General features: G+C 49.1%; 1 protein-coding gene across 6 annotated transcripts in view; it reads left to right on the top strand.

The window, feature by feature from the left end:
• Window positions 1-5,377: 5,377 nt before the first annotated feature.
• LOC137447857 (integrator complex subunit 6-like) overlaps window positions 5,378-15,164 on the top strand; it is a 67,418-nt gene continuing 57,631 nt past the window's right edge. For 5 of the 6 annotated variants that reach the window (XR_010988940.1, XM_068151759.1, XM_068151762.1 and 2 more), the window contains exons 1-2: window positions 5,537-5,647; window positions 5,739-5,816. Coding sequence is in view for 5 of the 6 variants with exons in the window: in XM_068151759.1 (XP_068007860.1) it covers window positions 5,537-5,647; window positions 5,739-5,816 (189 nt within the window). In the remaining variant the exon portion in view is untranslated. Of the gene's footprint in view, window positions 5,448-5,536; window positions 5,648-5,738; window positions 5,817-15,164 lie in introns of those variants that run through there. The other variant, XM_068151760.1, reaches the window with a different exon arrangement.

A 15,164-nucleotide genomic window follows, 5' to 3' on the forward strand; every position in this document is an offset into this window, starting at 1 on the left:
GTTGCCTTGACTTATATTCCTGAGCATACAGCTTTCTCTTTTTTTGTGGCTAAATGTGACAGTTAGAGTGGAGTATTTATGCACAGTCAATAAATCAGCAGAAAACCTGCTGCAGTCAGGGCATGTGTCTGTAGTCTCTTCCTTACACTGTAGCTGAAAATGAGATTCTTGAATTGCCTGAAGCCTGAGAAAAGGACTTCAGGGGCACATCTCTCCGTGGGAGACTTACAACCCAGTCCACAGTCATAGTTTCATAGTTTCATTCAGGGTTGGAAGGGACCACAAGGATCATCTAGTTCCAACCCCCCTGCCATGGGCAGGGACACCCCACACTAGATCAGCCTGGCCACAGCCTCATCCAGCCTGGGCTTAAACACACCCAGGGACGGGGCCTCGACCACCTCCCTGGACAACCCATTCCAGGGTCTCACCACTCTCATGGGGAAGAACTTCCTCCTCACATCCAGCCTGAATCTCCCCACCTCTAGCTTCATTCCATTCCCCCTAGTCCTATCACTACCTGAGATCCTGAGAAGTCCTTCCCCAGCCTTCCTGTAGGCCCCCTTCAGATATTGGAAGGCCACAATTAGGTCAGTCATGGGGGATTTGCACCTCAGCTTGTGTTACTCTTCTCTAGACTGCAAACTCAGACTCCTAAAAGGCAGTGGAAAAGCAAGTTTTGGATTAGGCTCCCAAACTCTGGCTTGTCTTTAATGGCATGCTTGCAGAAAGGAGGTGGAGCAAGTGGAAGGGGCTGAAATCCTGAGGAGGTGAGCTACAACGTTGGGGCAGTTTGTATTGCAGTTACAAACTAGCAAAACAAACAAAGAAACCAAACCAAACCAACCAACCAAGCAACCAGAAAGCGCTGCTGAGCAATACCCTGAAGAACACGGCTTTGCTGTGTTTATTTATTTGTTTTCAGAAGGGGCTATGTCACACTGGCAGAAGCAGCCTGGCCTTCTCCTAGTGTCTGTCTTAAGAGCAGCTAACTGCTGCTGAGTGAGAATATTTAGCCCTGATGCACCACACAACATCAAAGGATTTGAGTTTGCTCAGCTCCTGCCATCTTGGTATAAATCTCTGTATCCCTCCCCTGCCATACAGTTCCTGGAGCTGTGGAGAAGTTATTATTTAGCAGAGTTTCTTCTTACCTTTCATACTGGAGTTCAGCTGTACACAAATTCATTATGTAAACAGGAGATTTCATCTTTCTGAAAGGGACAGCAGAGATCTGTGGCTGGCTGAGAGCTGAACGCTCCTAAATTCTCACTGTGGTACTGCACATTGCAAGGCAAGTCCCTTAGCTCTGGTGGCAGCCCCTTCTTCTGTGTGATAGGGATAATACCTCCCAATACAGGATGGGAGGATTAATGAGTGTTTGTACAGTGATTTAGCAGTGACCATTTTTTGCTCTGGCTTGAAGCCTTTTAAATCAAGCAGGAAAGCCATCAGGGCAGCTATAGCACAAGATCAAGATAGGGAGCCACAGAAGCAGGGGGGAGGTTTGAAGGGTTTAGCTGTTCATCCAGATTTTAAGCAGATAACTTCTGACTAAGGTATCAAGTGAGGCCCAAATTTGGTGTCAAAGCTGACCTCCTTCAGCACCTAGAAGAGCATGGCTAGTGTCTTACAGGTAAATTATATTACTTCTTCATGTCAGAAAGCAGCTGGGGGTGGGGGGAGGAAAGTAACAGATGAAGCAATATAAAAGAATTGTTAAGAAGAAAGGAAGATTATTAGGGCTAAAATCCCATCAGAGGCAACAATTTAGATCCTAAGTTGTGTTGGGATGAGGAACAGGAACATCATAACTTATCAGCACAACAGGGGAGAATACCACTGATCTGTTTGGTCAGAAACTGACTGGAATTTTTCTTCCAGAACACTGTTTCTTTTTACTGTGGGACAGAATATCTACACAGGAGCCATTTCAAAATATGCCATGAGAGGAGAGCTTAATCTGCAGGAGCTGTTCTGATTAATTTCCCCACAGAGACAAGTCCTTTACCTATTGCAGCTGAAGAAATGCAGATGAGTGGTAGTTTCAATTAAAACCCAAGAAAAGTTTGAGCTTTACAGATGTAACAAATGCCTGCTGCCTGCCACAGCTGCCAGGTAGTCAGCACTGCACACACAAGTTGTGTGGAGGAGCAGTGAAGAACCACTGGCTCTAGCTACACTCATGCACAGTAGTCTGTCTTTCATGTCTGTTATTTTCAGGAGTAATAATAATAAAAAGTCTCATTAAACTAAATAAATGTCTTGCATTGTGGCCAGAAAATTGCTGGACCTCAGCTCTTGTGGTGTTCAGCAGGAGCAGGCTTCAAAAGCCAAAGCTTTCAACAGAGAAAGAGGGAGAACCTTGCCTGCTGCTGCCCTTGGAAAGGTCAGTCTCTGAAAGGGGAAACAAGAGAGTTTCATCTTGACCTTTAAATACTATGTTTGGATGGGAGAGAAGTGGCTTTTAGGTATCTGGTAGTCTGGAATTAAATAATAATAATAATACCAAACAACCCCCCCCCAAATAATGAAACCTTTATGAAGATATGAACTTCTAATGGCTTAGCATTTCCTGCAGCCTGACTTGAGGAAGCTGTGAGGCACAGCTGCCAGTTCAGTTTGGCTGAGGTCAGCTGGAGGCACAAGTTAGTGTCTGACCTCATCTGGTTGATGTGAGAGAAATGCATAGGTGGCCTCATCAAGCTCTCAGCACTGGGACCTAGCAGTCTTAGCTGGCATCCTCTACCAACAGTTCAGTTTCCACTCAGTCCTTAGCAAGTCTGTTTCCATCCAGGAGTTGCTTTCCCAGACTAACATGCAAGTGGTGGTCTTCCTCAAGTCCCACTTCATCCAGTGCAGCTCCATTCATGTGCACTAATCACTTGGGTAAAAATGTTTACCTCACCTGGCATCTCTGCCATGACTGTTGAAACTCAAAAGCCTTGATAGCAGTTGCACTTGCAGAGATGCAACAAATGGGAGTGGGCCTGGAGACACAGAGTGAAGTCTCCCAGTGTGAGTGTTTGGTTTTATTCTTTCAAAATGAGCTGCTTTTCAACTCTTGATTTATCCACTTTTGAGTCATTAAGATGAAATTATTTTATAATGCTGTAAGAAAAATACTTGCAAAGCTGAAAAAAATTATTGAAAAGATTGGATGTGGCACTTGGAGCCTCAATGATCCTCGAGGTCCTTTCCAACCTAGGTTATACTGTGATACTGTTTAGTTGTCATGAGGTGTGAGCTATTAGGTCATAGGTTGGACTTGATGATCTCTGAGGTCTTTTCCAGGCTGGTTGATTCTGTGATTCTTTCTAAAAGCAAAACAGAGGCTCGCCACTGCCCTGTACTCAGATGATGAGTTTTGGTGACAATAGAGACAAGTGCACCCCTGAATGATGTGAATTTACATCTCTGATTATGCTAATCAAGCTAGGTAATGGTATTTTTACATTCATAAAGCTTCCTTAATGGGGATTTTAGAATTCAGCTGTTGTGCTGTGAGAAACAGCCTGACCTAGTGTGGGGTGTCCTTGCCCATGGCAGGGGGGTTGGAACTAGATGATCCTTGTGGTCCCTTCCAACCCTGAATGAAACTATGAAACTATTCTTCCCCTCTGCTCAGCTCTGGGGAGACCCCACCTGGAGTACTGCCTCCAGTTCTGGAGCCCCTATGACAAGAGGGATCTGGAGGTGCTGGAAGGTGTCCAGAGAAGGGCCAGGAGGATGAGCAGAGGGCTGGAGCACCTCTCCTGTGAGGACAGACTGAAGGAGTTGGGGCTGTTCAGTCTGGAGAAGAGAAGGCTCCCAGGTGACCTCATTGTGGCCTTCCAGTATCTGAAGGGGGCTACAGGAAGGCTGGGGAGGGACTGCTCAGGATATCAGGTAGTGATAGGACTAGGGGGAATGGAATGAAGCTGGAGGTGGGGAGATTCAGGCTGGAGGTGAGGAGGAAGTTCTTCCCCATGAGAGTGGTGAAGCCCTGGAATGGGTTGTCCAGGGAGGTGGTTGGGGCCCCATCCCTGGAGGTGTTTAAGCCCAGGCTGGCTGAGGCTGTGGCCAGGCTGATCTAGTGTGGGGTGTCCCTGCCCATGGCAGGGGGGTTGGAACTAGATGCTCCTTGTGGTCCCTTCCAACCCTGAATGATACTATGATACTATGAAACAACAGCATTGTCCAAATGCTTTACAAAACAAAAACAAACCAGAATGAAAACCGACTCTCTGCCTGCTGGTCGACAACAACCACCTTTAAAAAGCTTTGTGAATGCAAAAAGAGTTGGAACATACTATCAGTTTCTTAATTATCCTTTTAAAGGAGGATTCCCGTTGACAGCAGCTGCTTTTGTGGGGTGTTTTTTTGGATGCAATTCTGGAAGCCAACAAGCATTCACCAGCAGACATAGGGCTAAATACTTCCTCCAGTCTCCTTCCACCTACCCAATCAGTAGTAGCTGCTGGGGCCTGTGCGCACGCAGGGGCCCAGCCCGGCCTGCTGAAGGGCTGAGGCCTCAGGGGGTTGAATCGGAGCAGGGAGCCTTTGCATCTTCTTTCAGCCCGAGACGGTTTTTTTTTTCCCCTCTGCCCTCTGTTTCACCTGAGCGGTAGGAAATAACGCAGGGGTTTATGTATTTTCCGTTTTGCCACGCTTACACTTTATTGTCACCCTGCCTTCGTGCAGGCAGTGTGTGCCCCGAGAGCACTTCAGGGCGGCGTTAACACCCGAAGCCGGGGAGGGCATTACCTGGCTGGGAAACAATCCTGTGTGGAGGGCTGAGGATTTAGTGCTTATGCGAAACCTCTGCAGGCCAGAAACAGAGCGGTTATGTCACCAAGGTGATTAGCAGAGCTGCTTCGCTCGGCTTCCCAGGGCCCGCCTGCAGCTCCTGCCCACTCTCCTCGGCACCGCTGGGGCTCCCGGGCCGTTCAGGGCCATGTGGGGCGCCGAGGCTGGGCCGCAGCGAGGACAGGCCGCGAGGCGGGCAAGTGTGAGACAGCAGCTCGGCCTAAGGGCGTCTGCGCGGTAACTCAGCCACAGGACGGGGCCGGTTACCGGTAGCACCGGGGGAAGCACGCCTGAAAACAGGGCCATCGGCAAGCGCACTCCCGGCCCCAGCAGCCCCCGGAGCGGGGCGGGGCGGCCCCTGGAGCGAGGGGCGGGGAACCCCGCAGAGGGGCGGGGCGGGGTGACAGGTGCGGCGCGCGCGCGGAGGGGTCCTCTGGCGGCACCTCCCCGCGCTCCCCCCTCCGCCATGAATATGCAAATATGGGTATAATTGGCAGCCAATGGCGTGCGCGCTGGTCACATGGTGCTGGTGGAAGCTCGGGGAAGAGAAGTTGAGTCTCAGCGAACACAGCAGCTCAGTAGCGAGCCGCAAGGGCCGCAGCCGGAGCGAGCCGAGCCGAGCCTGGGCGGATAAGCAGGCAGGCGGCCGGCCAGGGGGAGTGAGTGAGCGAACGAACGAGCTGTTCCCCCCCACCCCCCCTCACTCCTCCCCGCAGGGTGCCCGGCGGGCCGGGGCTCTGCCTGGACCATGCCGATCCTCCTCTTCCTCATAGACACGTCCGCCTCCATGAACCAGCGGGCGTATCTAGGCACCAGCTACCTGGACATCGCCAAGGGCGCCGTGGAGATCTTCATGAAGGTGAGTGCGGGGCCGGGAGAGGCCACTGCTGCCGCCGCCCCCGGTCGTCCCCTTCGCTCGCTCACGCCGCTTCTCTCCGCTCTCTCGGCAGCTGCGGGCCCGGGACCCGGCCAGCCGCGGCGACAGGTACATGCTGGTTACCTTCGACGAGCCGCCTTACTGCATCAAGGTAATAATCCCCCCCGCGGCCGCCCCGGCCCCCCAGCGGCCGTCCTGGCCCCGCCGCGGGGCCGCCCTTCGCGTGGCGGCGGCGCGGCGCAGCCCCGTCCGGCCCGGCGGCGGCAGCAGCAGCCTGTGAAGATGGCGGACATTTTGCTTTTGTATGGAGGAGAGAGGCTGAGGGCGCTGCTGAGATGGAGGAGGGGGGGAGGGAGGAGACGGACGGGAGCGTGATTCACCGCCCCGGCGTGCTGAGGGAGGCGGGCGGCCGGCTGCGCTCCGCCTCCCGGGCCGCTGCCCGCCCGCCTCCCGTGAGGCGGTGGCTCCGGCAGGGGCCTCGCCTCGCCTCGGGCCTCCGCCGCTGGCCGCGGCCCCTCGCGTTGCTGTGCTCCCTCCCCCGCCAGCGGAGGTCTTGTCCCGGCCGGGCTGCGGGGTAAGGGCAGAAGGCGTCGCCTTGCTGTCGGCTGCGGGAGCTCCGCCTGGCAGCGGAGGGGCAGGGGACAGCCACGGAGCCCCCTGCCACTCTTCTCGCCGCTGCCGCCTCCGGCATGGCTCTGCTGCTCGGGACGGAGGCGCCCGGGACCGATTTCCGCCTTTGCGAGGCAAGAAGTGTCGGTGCGAGGGTTTGCCTTGGGGATCGGTCCCCTCCTTCCCTCGGTGCCGTGCAGCCCGCACTGAGGCGAAAGGCTCTCGCCATCGCCCCTCGGGCGGGCATCTCCACGCAGGGTTGTGGTGAGCTGGACGTGGAATCTGCCAGCCTGGATTCTTCTGCCCCTCTTCCCTCGTTCCTGGAGGGTGAGGCAAGTAGGGCTGTGCCGTGCATCACACCGACTGTGCCACGAAGTCGTGGGACAAGGGAAAAGAAATCATCTGGGCTCTGTGTCCCTGAACCTGTAGCCTTCGACTTATTGATGGAAATGCCAAATTGAATTGAAATACTTAAATAAAGCACACCATAGAAGACATCATGGTGATTGGAGCTATAGAATCCTCCTGAATAGTCCTGGGTTAGGACTGTATGACTAGCACAATAGTGACCATAATTGTTGGACCTTTGACTCCTGCTCTGAAAGCTGAAGAGATTAACGTAAAATTTCTTCCTGATCATCCCAGAGAGAAAAAGGGAACCTTCTAGATCCCCTAGCTAAAACTTCTTGAAGAGAAGTTGTAAAAATAGCTGTGCTCCCTGATGCTGTCTTGTTTATATCTTTGATAACGAGGAAACTTAATTATCAAAGAGCTATGAATCTTGGTTCCTTTCACCAGCTGTGTATTTACACAGCTAAAAAGTACAGCCTGCTTCTGAAGTGACAGAGGTGATTTAGTGAGACAACATTTGTTTGTTACTGCACCTTTAGCTTTCTTCAGGAGGTTTCTGTGAGTTGAAAGCATCCTCCTTAAGTTAAAGAAACCTCCTATCTGTCAAAAAACCCTAGGTCTGTCTAGGAGGGGTTTTCTTGGGCATTAATGCACACACCCTTTTCCCCCATCCATGTTAGTGGCTGGAGGCAAGCCTCAAATCTTTGTTATGCCAGCGTGAACTGTAGGTTCCTGATGTGAAGGGTTTTTAACCCCCTTCTAATTTTGTGTCAAATATTTTACAAGTGGACCTTATGTTTGAGGAAGAAACCTTTCCACTGCAGTGAGATCCCATACTGGTGATTGAGGTCTGCGTGGAAATGCAACAGGTTATTTATTATCACATGGATACTTAGTTTTGCTGAGCATGATCCTTGTGTTTAATGAGCATTTATGTAGATTCTGATGCACTAAGGAGCATCTGACTGTGTTCTTAGTAATTGAAATAAATGGGACTGGAGAGCTGGGCAGAGAGGAACCTAATGAGGTTCAACGAAGTGCAGAGTCCTGCAGCTGGGAAGGAAGAATAAACTGCAGCAGTACAGGTTAGGAAGTGACCTGCTAGAGAGCAGCCCTGTGGAGAAGGACCTGGGAGCGAGTTCTACATGGGACAGCAATGTGCCCTGGTGACCAAGAAGGGCAACGGGGTCCTGGGGTGCATTCAGAGGAGTGTGGCCAGCAGAGCCAGGGAGGTTCTCCTCCCCTTCTACTCTGCCCTGGTGAGGCCACACCTGGAATATTGCATCCAGTTCTGGTGTTCCCCAGTTCAAGAGGGACAGGGATCTGCTGGAGAGAGTCTAAGGGAGGGCTAAAAGGATGCTGAAGGGACTGCAGCACTGCCCTATGAAGAAAGGCTGAGAGACCTGGGTGTTCTTAGTCTGGAGAGGAGAAGACTGAGAGAGGACCTAATAAATGTTGACAGATACATGAGGGGATGGGTGTCAGGAAGGGGCAGCCTCTGCTCACTCATGCCCTGTGAGAGGACGCAGGGCAGTGGATGTAAACTACAGAGCAGGAGGTTTCACCTCAACATGAGGAAGAATTTTATTGTAAGGATCATGGAGCCCTGGAACAGGCTGCCCAGAGATGTTGTGGAGCCTCCTTCTCTGGAGGCTTTCAAGCCCTGTCTGGATATTTTCCTGTGTGAGCTGTGCTGGATTCTTTGCTCCTGCTCTGGCAGGGGGGCTGGTCTCAATGATCTCCAGAGGTCACTTCCAGCCCCTAACATCCTGTGATACTCATCATAGTGTTCAGTCAAGTTTGACATACAGGCCAAAAGGGGGAAAAAAAACCCCAACAAAACAAAGCTTTTGGGTTCTTGTAACTTGCCAATGCTGATTTGTAAATTGGGCCTTCATCTTCAAACACTGTTTTCAAACCTAAGCAGCTTGTATAGGAACAGGCTGCAGATCCAATAAAGAGATGTTTATAATCATTACGATCACAATTCGAGTTCAGCTATTAGATAAAGACTTGATGGCATAAATTAAGGTGATTAGGCTGTCATCCTGCCTCTTACACGAGCAGAGAAGGCCTCAGAGCAACCACATGATTCTTCCCCTGGTTGAAGATGTGTTCCAAATACCTTCTACTGCTGTTTATGATGTCCCTCTGTTGTGTTTTCTGGCAACCATAGTTGTGCTAGGAGAACTTTCTGGTCTGGGCCAGATGCAGTATGCCTTAAACATAGTATCATAGTATCATTCAGGGTTGGAAGGGACCACCAGGATCATCTAGTTCCAACCCCCCTGCCATGGGCAGGGACACCCCACACTAGATCAGCCTGGCCAGAGCCTCATCTGGCCTGGGCTTAAACACCCCCAGGGACAGGGCCTCAACCACCTCCCTGGACAACCCATTCCAGGGCTTCACCACTCTCATGGTGAAGAACTTCCTCCTCACCTCCAGCCTGAATCTCCCCACCTCCAGCTTCATTCCATTCCCCCTAGTCCTATCACTACCTGAGATCCTGAGAAGTCCTTCCCCAGCCTTCCTGTAGGCCCCCTTCAGATACAGGAGGGCCACAATTAGGTCACCTCAGAGCCTTCTCTTCTGCAGACTGAACAGCCCCTTGCTTGTAAAAGAACTAAAACTTAGCTTCTTTGCTAGTGCTGCTGTAGTTTGATACTTTCCTGATTTACAGAAGGCAAACCTGAGCAGTGAATGCATTTTGCAGTTCTGCTTCCCAAGTATGTGCAGTAGCACCAGGTTTTGGTCAGTGGCTGCTTCATCCTCTTTGTTTCCTTTATGATTTCCACTAAGCTTATAACCTCACAGAAGGGTCTCAAGGTTACCATTGGAGCTGTTGAGGGTAATAATCTTAGGGAGTTGAAATCCCCTTGGAAATAGAGGAATGGGAAGTTCAGCCTGAAGTGGGGGGTGTGTGTGTGATGGGGGGGTGGTGGTGGTGGTCTTGTTTCACAATTTGTTTACTTGTAGCCTTAAAGTGTTTTAAATCAGCAGTGCTGGCTCTGTTGTGATGGACAAGGGCACAAAAGAAAATCACATATCTGCTGGTATTATGCTAAGTAAAAGGATCCTGCTATGGCACAAATGATTTACTAAAACCTGTGCAACTAAGTGGATGCTTTTGAAGCTGTTTTTGGAACAGTCTTGGGTATAGAGGGGTTGAAATTATTTACCAGACCTGTGGCCCCTCTCCCAGTTGCTGCTGGTTTTTAACTGGCTGCTTGCAGCTCTCTGCTTGTGCCACTTTTTAAGAAGGGGATTATTTAGTCTCTGGGTTTGCAGTGTGGCTCTGCAAAGGAGTCTGGTGGCATCACAGATCTTAAAGAGGAGGCAGGGCAATGTCCTGAGGAGGAGGGGGCAGTGAGCTAGGGACAGGAGGAATCTCAATTCCACTCTGGCAGCTGAAGGCCACTGGAACCTCATCAGCTGCTTTGCTCCTGTCTGTTACATAATGTATAGATGGTGATTTGTGGCAGGAATTATGCAGCCATTTACAACTCCTGCTTTGCTTCCAAAATGCTCTCCCAGACAAGACCAATGTTCCAGTATTTTAAAAGCATGTTATGGCAAGGCATGAACCTGCATTTGTCAAACAAGGTGATCCTGTGTAGGTCAGTGGAAAGATACCTGTGAGCTCTGTTGAGTGGGGGCTCAAACTTTTTGTTTTATAAGCTAGGAGGGGAAAACAGTGTGTTATTTCATGGGGTGAGAATGGGCAACCTAATGTTTATAATACCTTTTTCCTTCACTGTTTCCAGTTTAAAGTTGTAGTAGGATGCTGTCCAGTGAGTGCCCATCAGGTTAGTGGTGCATCACCAACACTGAACTGAGCCAGTCCATTCTGATTTGGGCTATTTGGCAGGCTTGGGAAACTATTGATACCTATGGTAAAGTTTTTTTGTACCCAGCAGCCTGTGGCAGGTGTCTATTACAGTTAACACCACCAGTGCCTCAGTGGATGTATTGAAGGAGTTTTTGTCCCATGTGTATCCAGTGCTCTTGTGTAACGAAAAACTGGCTTAAGAGCAGCCTCACTGTCTGGCACAGCATTTTATGTTCTTGGCCTTCTAGCTGAGATAAATGCATTTTCTGATTCAATGAATATGGTTCCTGATATGTCCTTGTTTTGAGGACTTCAGAGCTCCCTCCCTGCCATCCCTGTTTTGGTGGTGCAGTGCCTCCGGCCCTGTGTGCCAGCCCCACCCTCCCCATGGCTCTGCAGGCCGTGGCTGATGGCGAATGCCTTTGGAGGGGGGGTGAAAACAGGCCAAGCGTGTTGCTGACAGCTCTGCAGAGCACTTTCCCAAGCTCCCACAGCCTGTGGCTCTCAGAGCCGTGCTGGGGCTTGGTATGGCAGTCGTGGCCTTGTTCTATGTGTTGCCCACTTGCTTTGTTTGAAATCTAACACACGCTTAGCATCCCTGGCTGTTTCTTTTCCTTTTTTTAATCTTTACCAAATGTTTCTTTACATCTAAGCACATGATATAAATGGACTCAGTCTTAAGGCATTTTACTTGTTGGTTTTGTGTTGGTTTTTTTCCCCCTCTGAAGTAGTGGTGCTAGGGTGAAACTAAGGGAGGAAGGGAGAAGTGTTCTCACCTACCCCCTTTACCCAGGGACAAAGAAAAGAGGGAGGGAGGTTCCAGCAAGACCTACCTGGATTTCTCTGTAAAGGCAGCACACACTAAAATCTTGGCCTAAAAAGAGGTTTTGGAAAGGAAAGCAAGGTTTAGCTCTTGTCGTTTTCCTGATCTTTGTTAGACCTCACATCCTGCAGTTTGTGGTCTGCTTATGGATTTGTGCTGCAAATGGCAAGTTCAGGCCCAGAGGAAAAAAACCCAGTGGGTGGTCTTCTGTGAAGTTATTGATTAGCTGGATTGCCCTGTTTCCTTGTGACTGATAGCTGGCTGCTGGCAGTGACAGGATCTTTCCTCAGTGCTTGAGGAATGTTATTTATGGCAGGGTCAAAGAAATAGGCCTTTTGTTTTATGTTCTTGTGAGACTGTAGTTTGACCTTCATAGGTGATCTGGCCACAAGTCAGAGAACTCGAGCTGCTTACTCTGAGGTTGGTGGTGTTACACCTTTGCATCTTTCTGGTTTGTATTATACTGAATGCAAGAGTCAGTAGTGACTGCACTATAAATGGGCTACCTGAGTCTGAGAAGTTGCTCAAAATTCACACAGTGAATGTGTCACTCTTTGCTGCTTGAGAAATGCAAACTAGAATTGACAGGGAGGATGCCTCCGATTCTGTTGCTGTTCTCCGCTGGTCTGAACATATGCTTCAGCGCTGAAGAGCTCTCTTGTGGAAACAGCCCTTCGTGAGGCACTCTTAGCAACCTCTTCTGTTTCCCTCAAATTCTCAGAAGGGGTTGAGCTTGCTGACCTTTGATTTTGCTGTTGGATTGGAATACCTTAGAGGCTGGAGGAAAAACATGTGGAAGGCTCTTTTATGCATCTGTTGGAGTACTTGCTTATATGTAAATAATCTGTTTCATCTATCATGCTAAAGCAGTGCTTTAGAACTGGGGGTTCATAAGGTTAGACTCAAGGAGGATGACTTTGGTGTCTCTTTTTTTAGTGATACAAAAGCTTTTTGCCTGCTTTTTTTTGGCTTCTCCTTTTGCTCAGAGTCTGTGCTGGTGTAGAATGCAACCGATTGCCACTGACTCTGCAAAGGGAGGTGGCAATTGGCTGGGCTGTGCTGCAAAACAGGTGCTGAATCTGTTTGTCTGTTTCTGGAAGAAATTGGAGCTCCTGACCCTAAGCTGCAGGGAGAAAAAGAAACCCAGCTGTGGAACCTTTGGGGTTTGAAGGAGAGATCTTCAGGAAAGCTGCCTGAGGTGATAAGAAATGCATTTGTTTGTGTTTTAACTTTTGTCAAGGAACACCACTGGAGTAATACCTAGTGAGCTAACCTGTAGCAAATCCACAGAATAATCTTACACTGATTAGGCTTTTACAGGAACCTTGGGACACCAAAACCTCATCAGTTTTGCATGTAAAGCATCTGGCTTCTGGCAAATGCAAGCACTTGGCGGTCTGACCTGCGCTGTGGCAAAGGATGTCTGAACAGCTGGAAATGGGGTTGGAGGTTTACTAGCTGGTGGTGAGGTATGCAGGCAGAATTGTTTTGTGCAAGGCAGTGTGGTGGTTTTAGGCAGATGCCCACCACAGGCAGATAGCAGCTGCAGGGGCAGGAGGGAAGCTGATAGTGGAGCCATGCAAAGGGGAAAGAAAACTGAAGTAAATGGGAGAGGCCTATCTTTCTCTCCAGATATGCTGTAAATAATGTATGAACTTAGCAAGCCTATTAGCCAGGCATTGTTGGAGGGATAGCGCCCCACCCCCAATGCAGTATATAGTCCTGAAGGGCTGAATATAATGTAGGTAGTCTGTGCAGTGTTTGTTCTTGGTAGCTGATTCAGGAGACTATGGTCTGTGTTTGTTCAGTGAGGAGAGAGCCATTCCTCTTCTGCTTCTACAGGTTTAAAGTCAGTCATCATGGTTTTATTTCTGAACATCTTTCATTGCCTGTGAAGGCTAAGGACTCCTCTTCTCCACTCTTGCTGTGATTGGCTTGGGTTTTGTCATGGAATTGGTGCATTTTCAGCATAGGTGACTGATGTGTGCAAGGCCAACAATTGTTCTTCCTGTGTTAAACACAGTGAATTCAAGGAAAGAAACAGAAGTCACTTAATTGTTTAGGGAGCACCCAGGCAAACCCTGATCTTTTAGCTCTTTCTAAGGACAAAACCTTTGTAGAACCCCCTCCCCACCATTTTTACCTGCTCCTTTCTATCTAACAGCCTTAGCACTCCAGTCATAGAAGGAAGGATGTGTGCTCTGTGTGTGTGTCTGCCAAAAAAGGTCAATTTTTGGTAGGGGTTGAATTGGCTAGTTAAATTGGAGAGAGAAAAGATTCTTCTTGGTGGAAATAGTAGGTTTGTATTTTATATGCTGCAGTGCATATGTCAGTCTAAAAAAATAACACCCAAAAATGTTTTCCTGAAAGCTGGAATTGCCAGTTGCCATCCCTGTTAGCAAGCATGCAGTGAAGTATTGTAGCTCCTTTTAGCTTCTAACAGTACTAAATATGTTCCACTGGAAAGCGTTCTTGGAGAAAGCACATTCCCCTTTCTTGAGAGATGAGGCATTGGGGTGGTGTAAAGCATGTTAAAATGCTTTTAAACATGCATAAGCATGCTGGTCTTGCATCTTTCTCCCTGTCCTGAGTGACTGCTTGCTGTCTGCCTTTTGCTTGTGAGTCGGAGCGAACATCCTCGAGCAGGCACTGCTGTGTCAAGGAGAAGGCACTAAGGAATTTGGTGCATGATAATGTACCTTTCCCTTTCAAAAGACCAAACCAGGAGCAATCAGATGGACTCACTCTTCTAGCAGAAAGAGGTTTGCATTCTGAAATTGAGGGCCCTTCATGCAAGAAGGAAATAATGAAGTTTCTGGAAAGGGATTGATTTCTTTTTTTAAATGGAAGGGCAGCTTAGAAATTAACTTCCTGGTAGATAAGATGGCCCAGGCTCTGCTTGCCTGTCACTTTTATCATTAGCTTCTGAAGGTGGTTTAATATGGGAATTCCACCTGCTACCTGACTTCAAGGGAAGGGAGAGGCTATGTTGCTAAGTTAATTCCTGATGAGACTATTTTAACCAAGGTTCCGTCCCTGCAGGAATCTGCCAGCTGCAAGGTTGCTTTTCTCACCTGAAGGGTGTTGCTGCCTCATACAGGAGTTTGCTATGGGGGATGGTGTCAAAGGCCTGGAGAAGAGGAGACTCAGGGGTGACCTTATCACTCTCTACAACCTCCCTTCAGGTAGTTGTAGACAGGCAGATGTTGGTCTCTTCTCCCAGGCAGCCAGTACCAGAACAAGAGGACACAGTCTCAGGCTGCACCAGGGGAGGTTTAGGTTGGATGTTAGGAAGAAGCTCTATACAAAGAGAGTGATTGTCCATTGGAATGGGCTGCTCAGGGAGGTGGTGGAGTCACCATCACTGGAGGTGTTCAGGAGGAGACTTGATGGGGTGCTTGGTGCCATGGGTTTGTTGTTTAGGTGGGTTGGATTGGTTGATGGGTTGGACACGATGATCTTGAAGGTCCCTTCCAACCTGGTTTATTATTATTATACCATTGATGAGATGACAGAGGCCTTGAATGGAAACCCCCATCTGTTGTTCTGGGCCCCTGCAGCAATTTAATTTATTGTTTGGTTGGGTTTTTATTTTAATTTAGTTCTTTGTTTGATCTTGGACACATTCAAAGATGTGTAAGCCCTTAAGACTGCAGGATAAACTAGGCAAAAGTAGATATATTTGCACTAAGAGGCTTAACTTTAACAGCCTGAGTGCAAAGGTCACTTTCATTTCAAAAATAGAAGCTCAAAATGTGAAGTCATGCAGCTGAGTTGGATCTCCCCAGTTGTAGTTTTGTAGGGAGCTGTCCTGTAGGAAGGAAGGAAGGGACTTTGTGAGGGTTGTGGTTCACATGTAATCGTTATTGGCTGTTTCCTCCCCT

This window comes from Melanerpes formicivorus, unplaced genomic scaffold (genome assembly GCF_026170545.1).
Source record: "Melanerpes formicivorus ecotype bairdi unplaced genomic scaffold, bMelFor1.0.p_v2 SCAF_22, whole genome shotgun sequence".
Taxonomy (NCBI): Eukaryota; Metazoa; Chordata; class Aves; order Piciformes; family Picidae; genus Melanerpes; species Melanerpes formicivorus.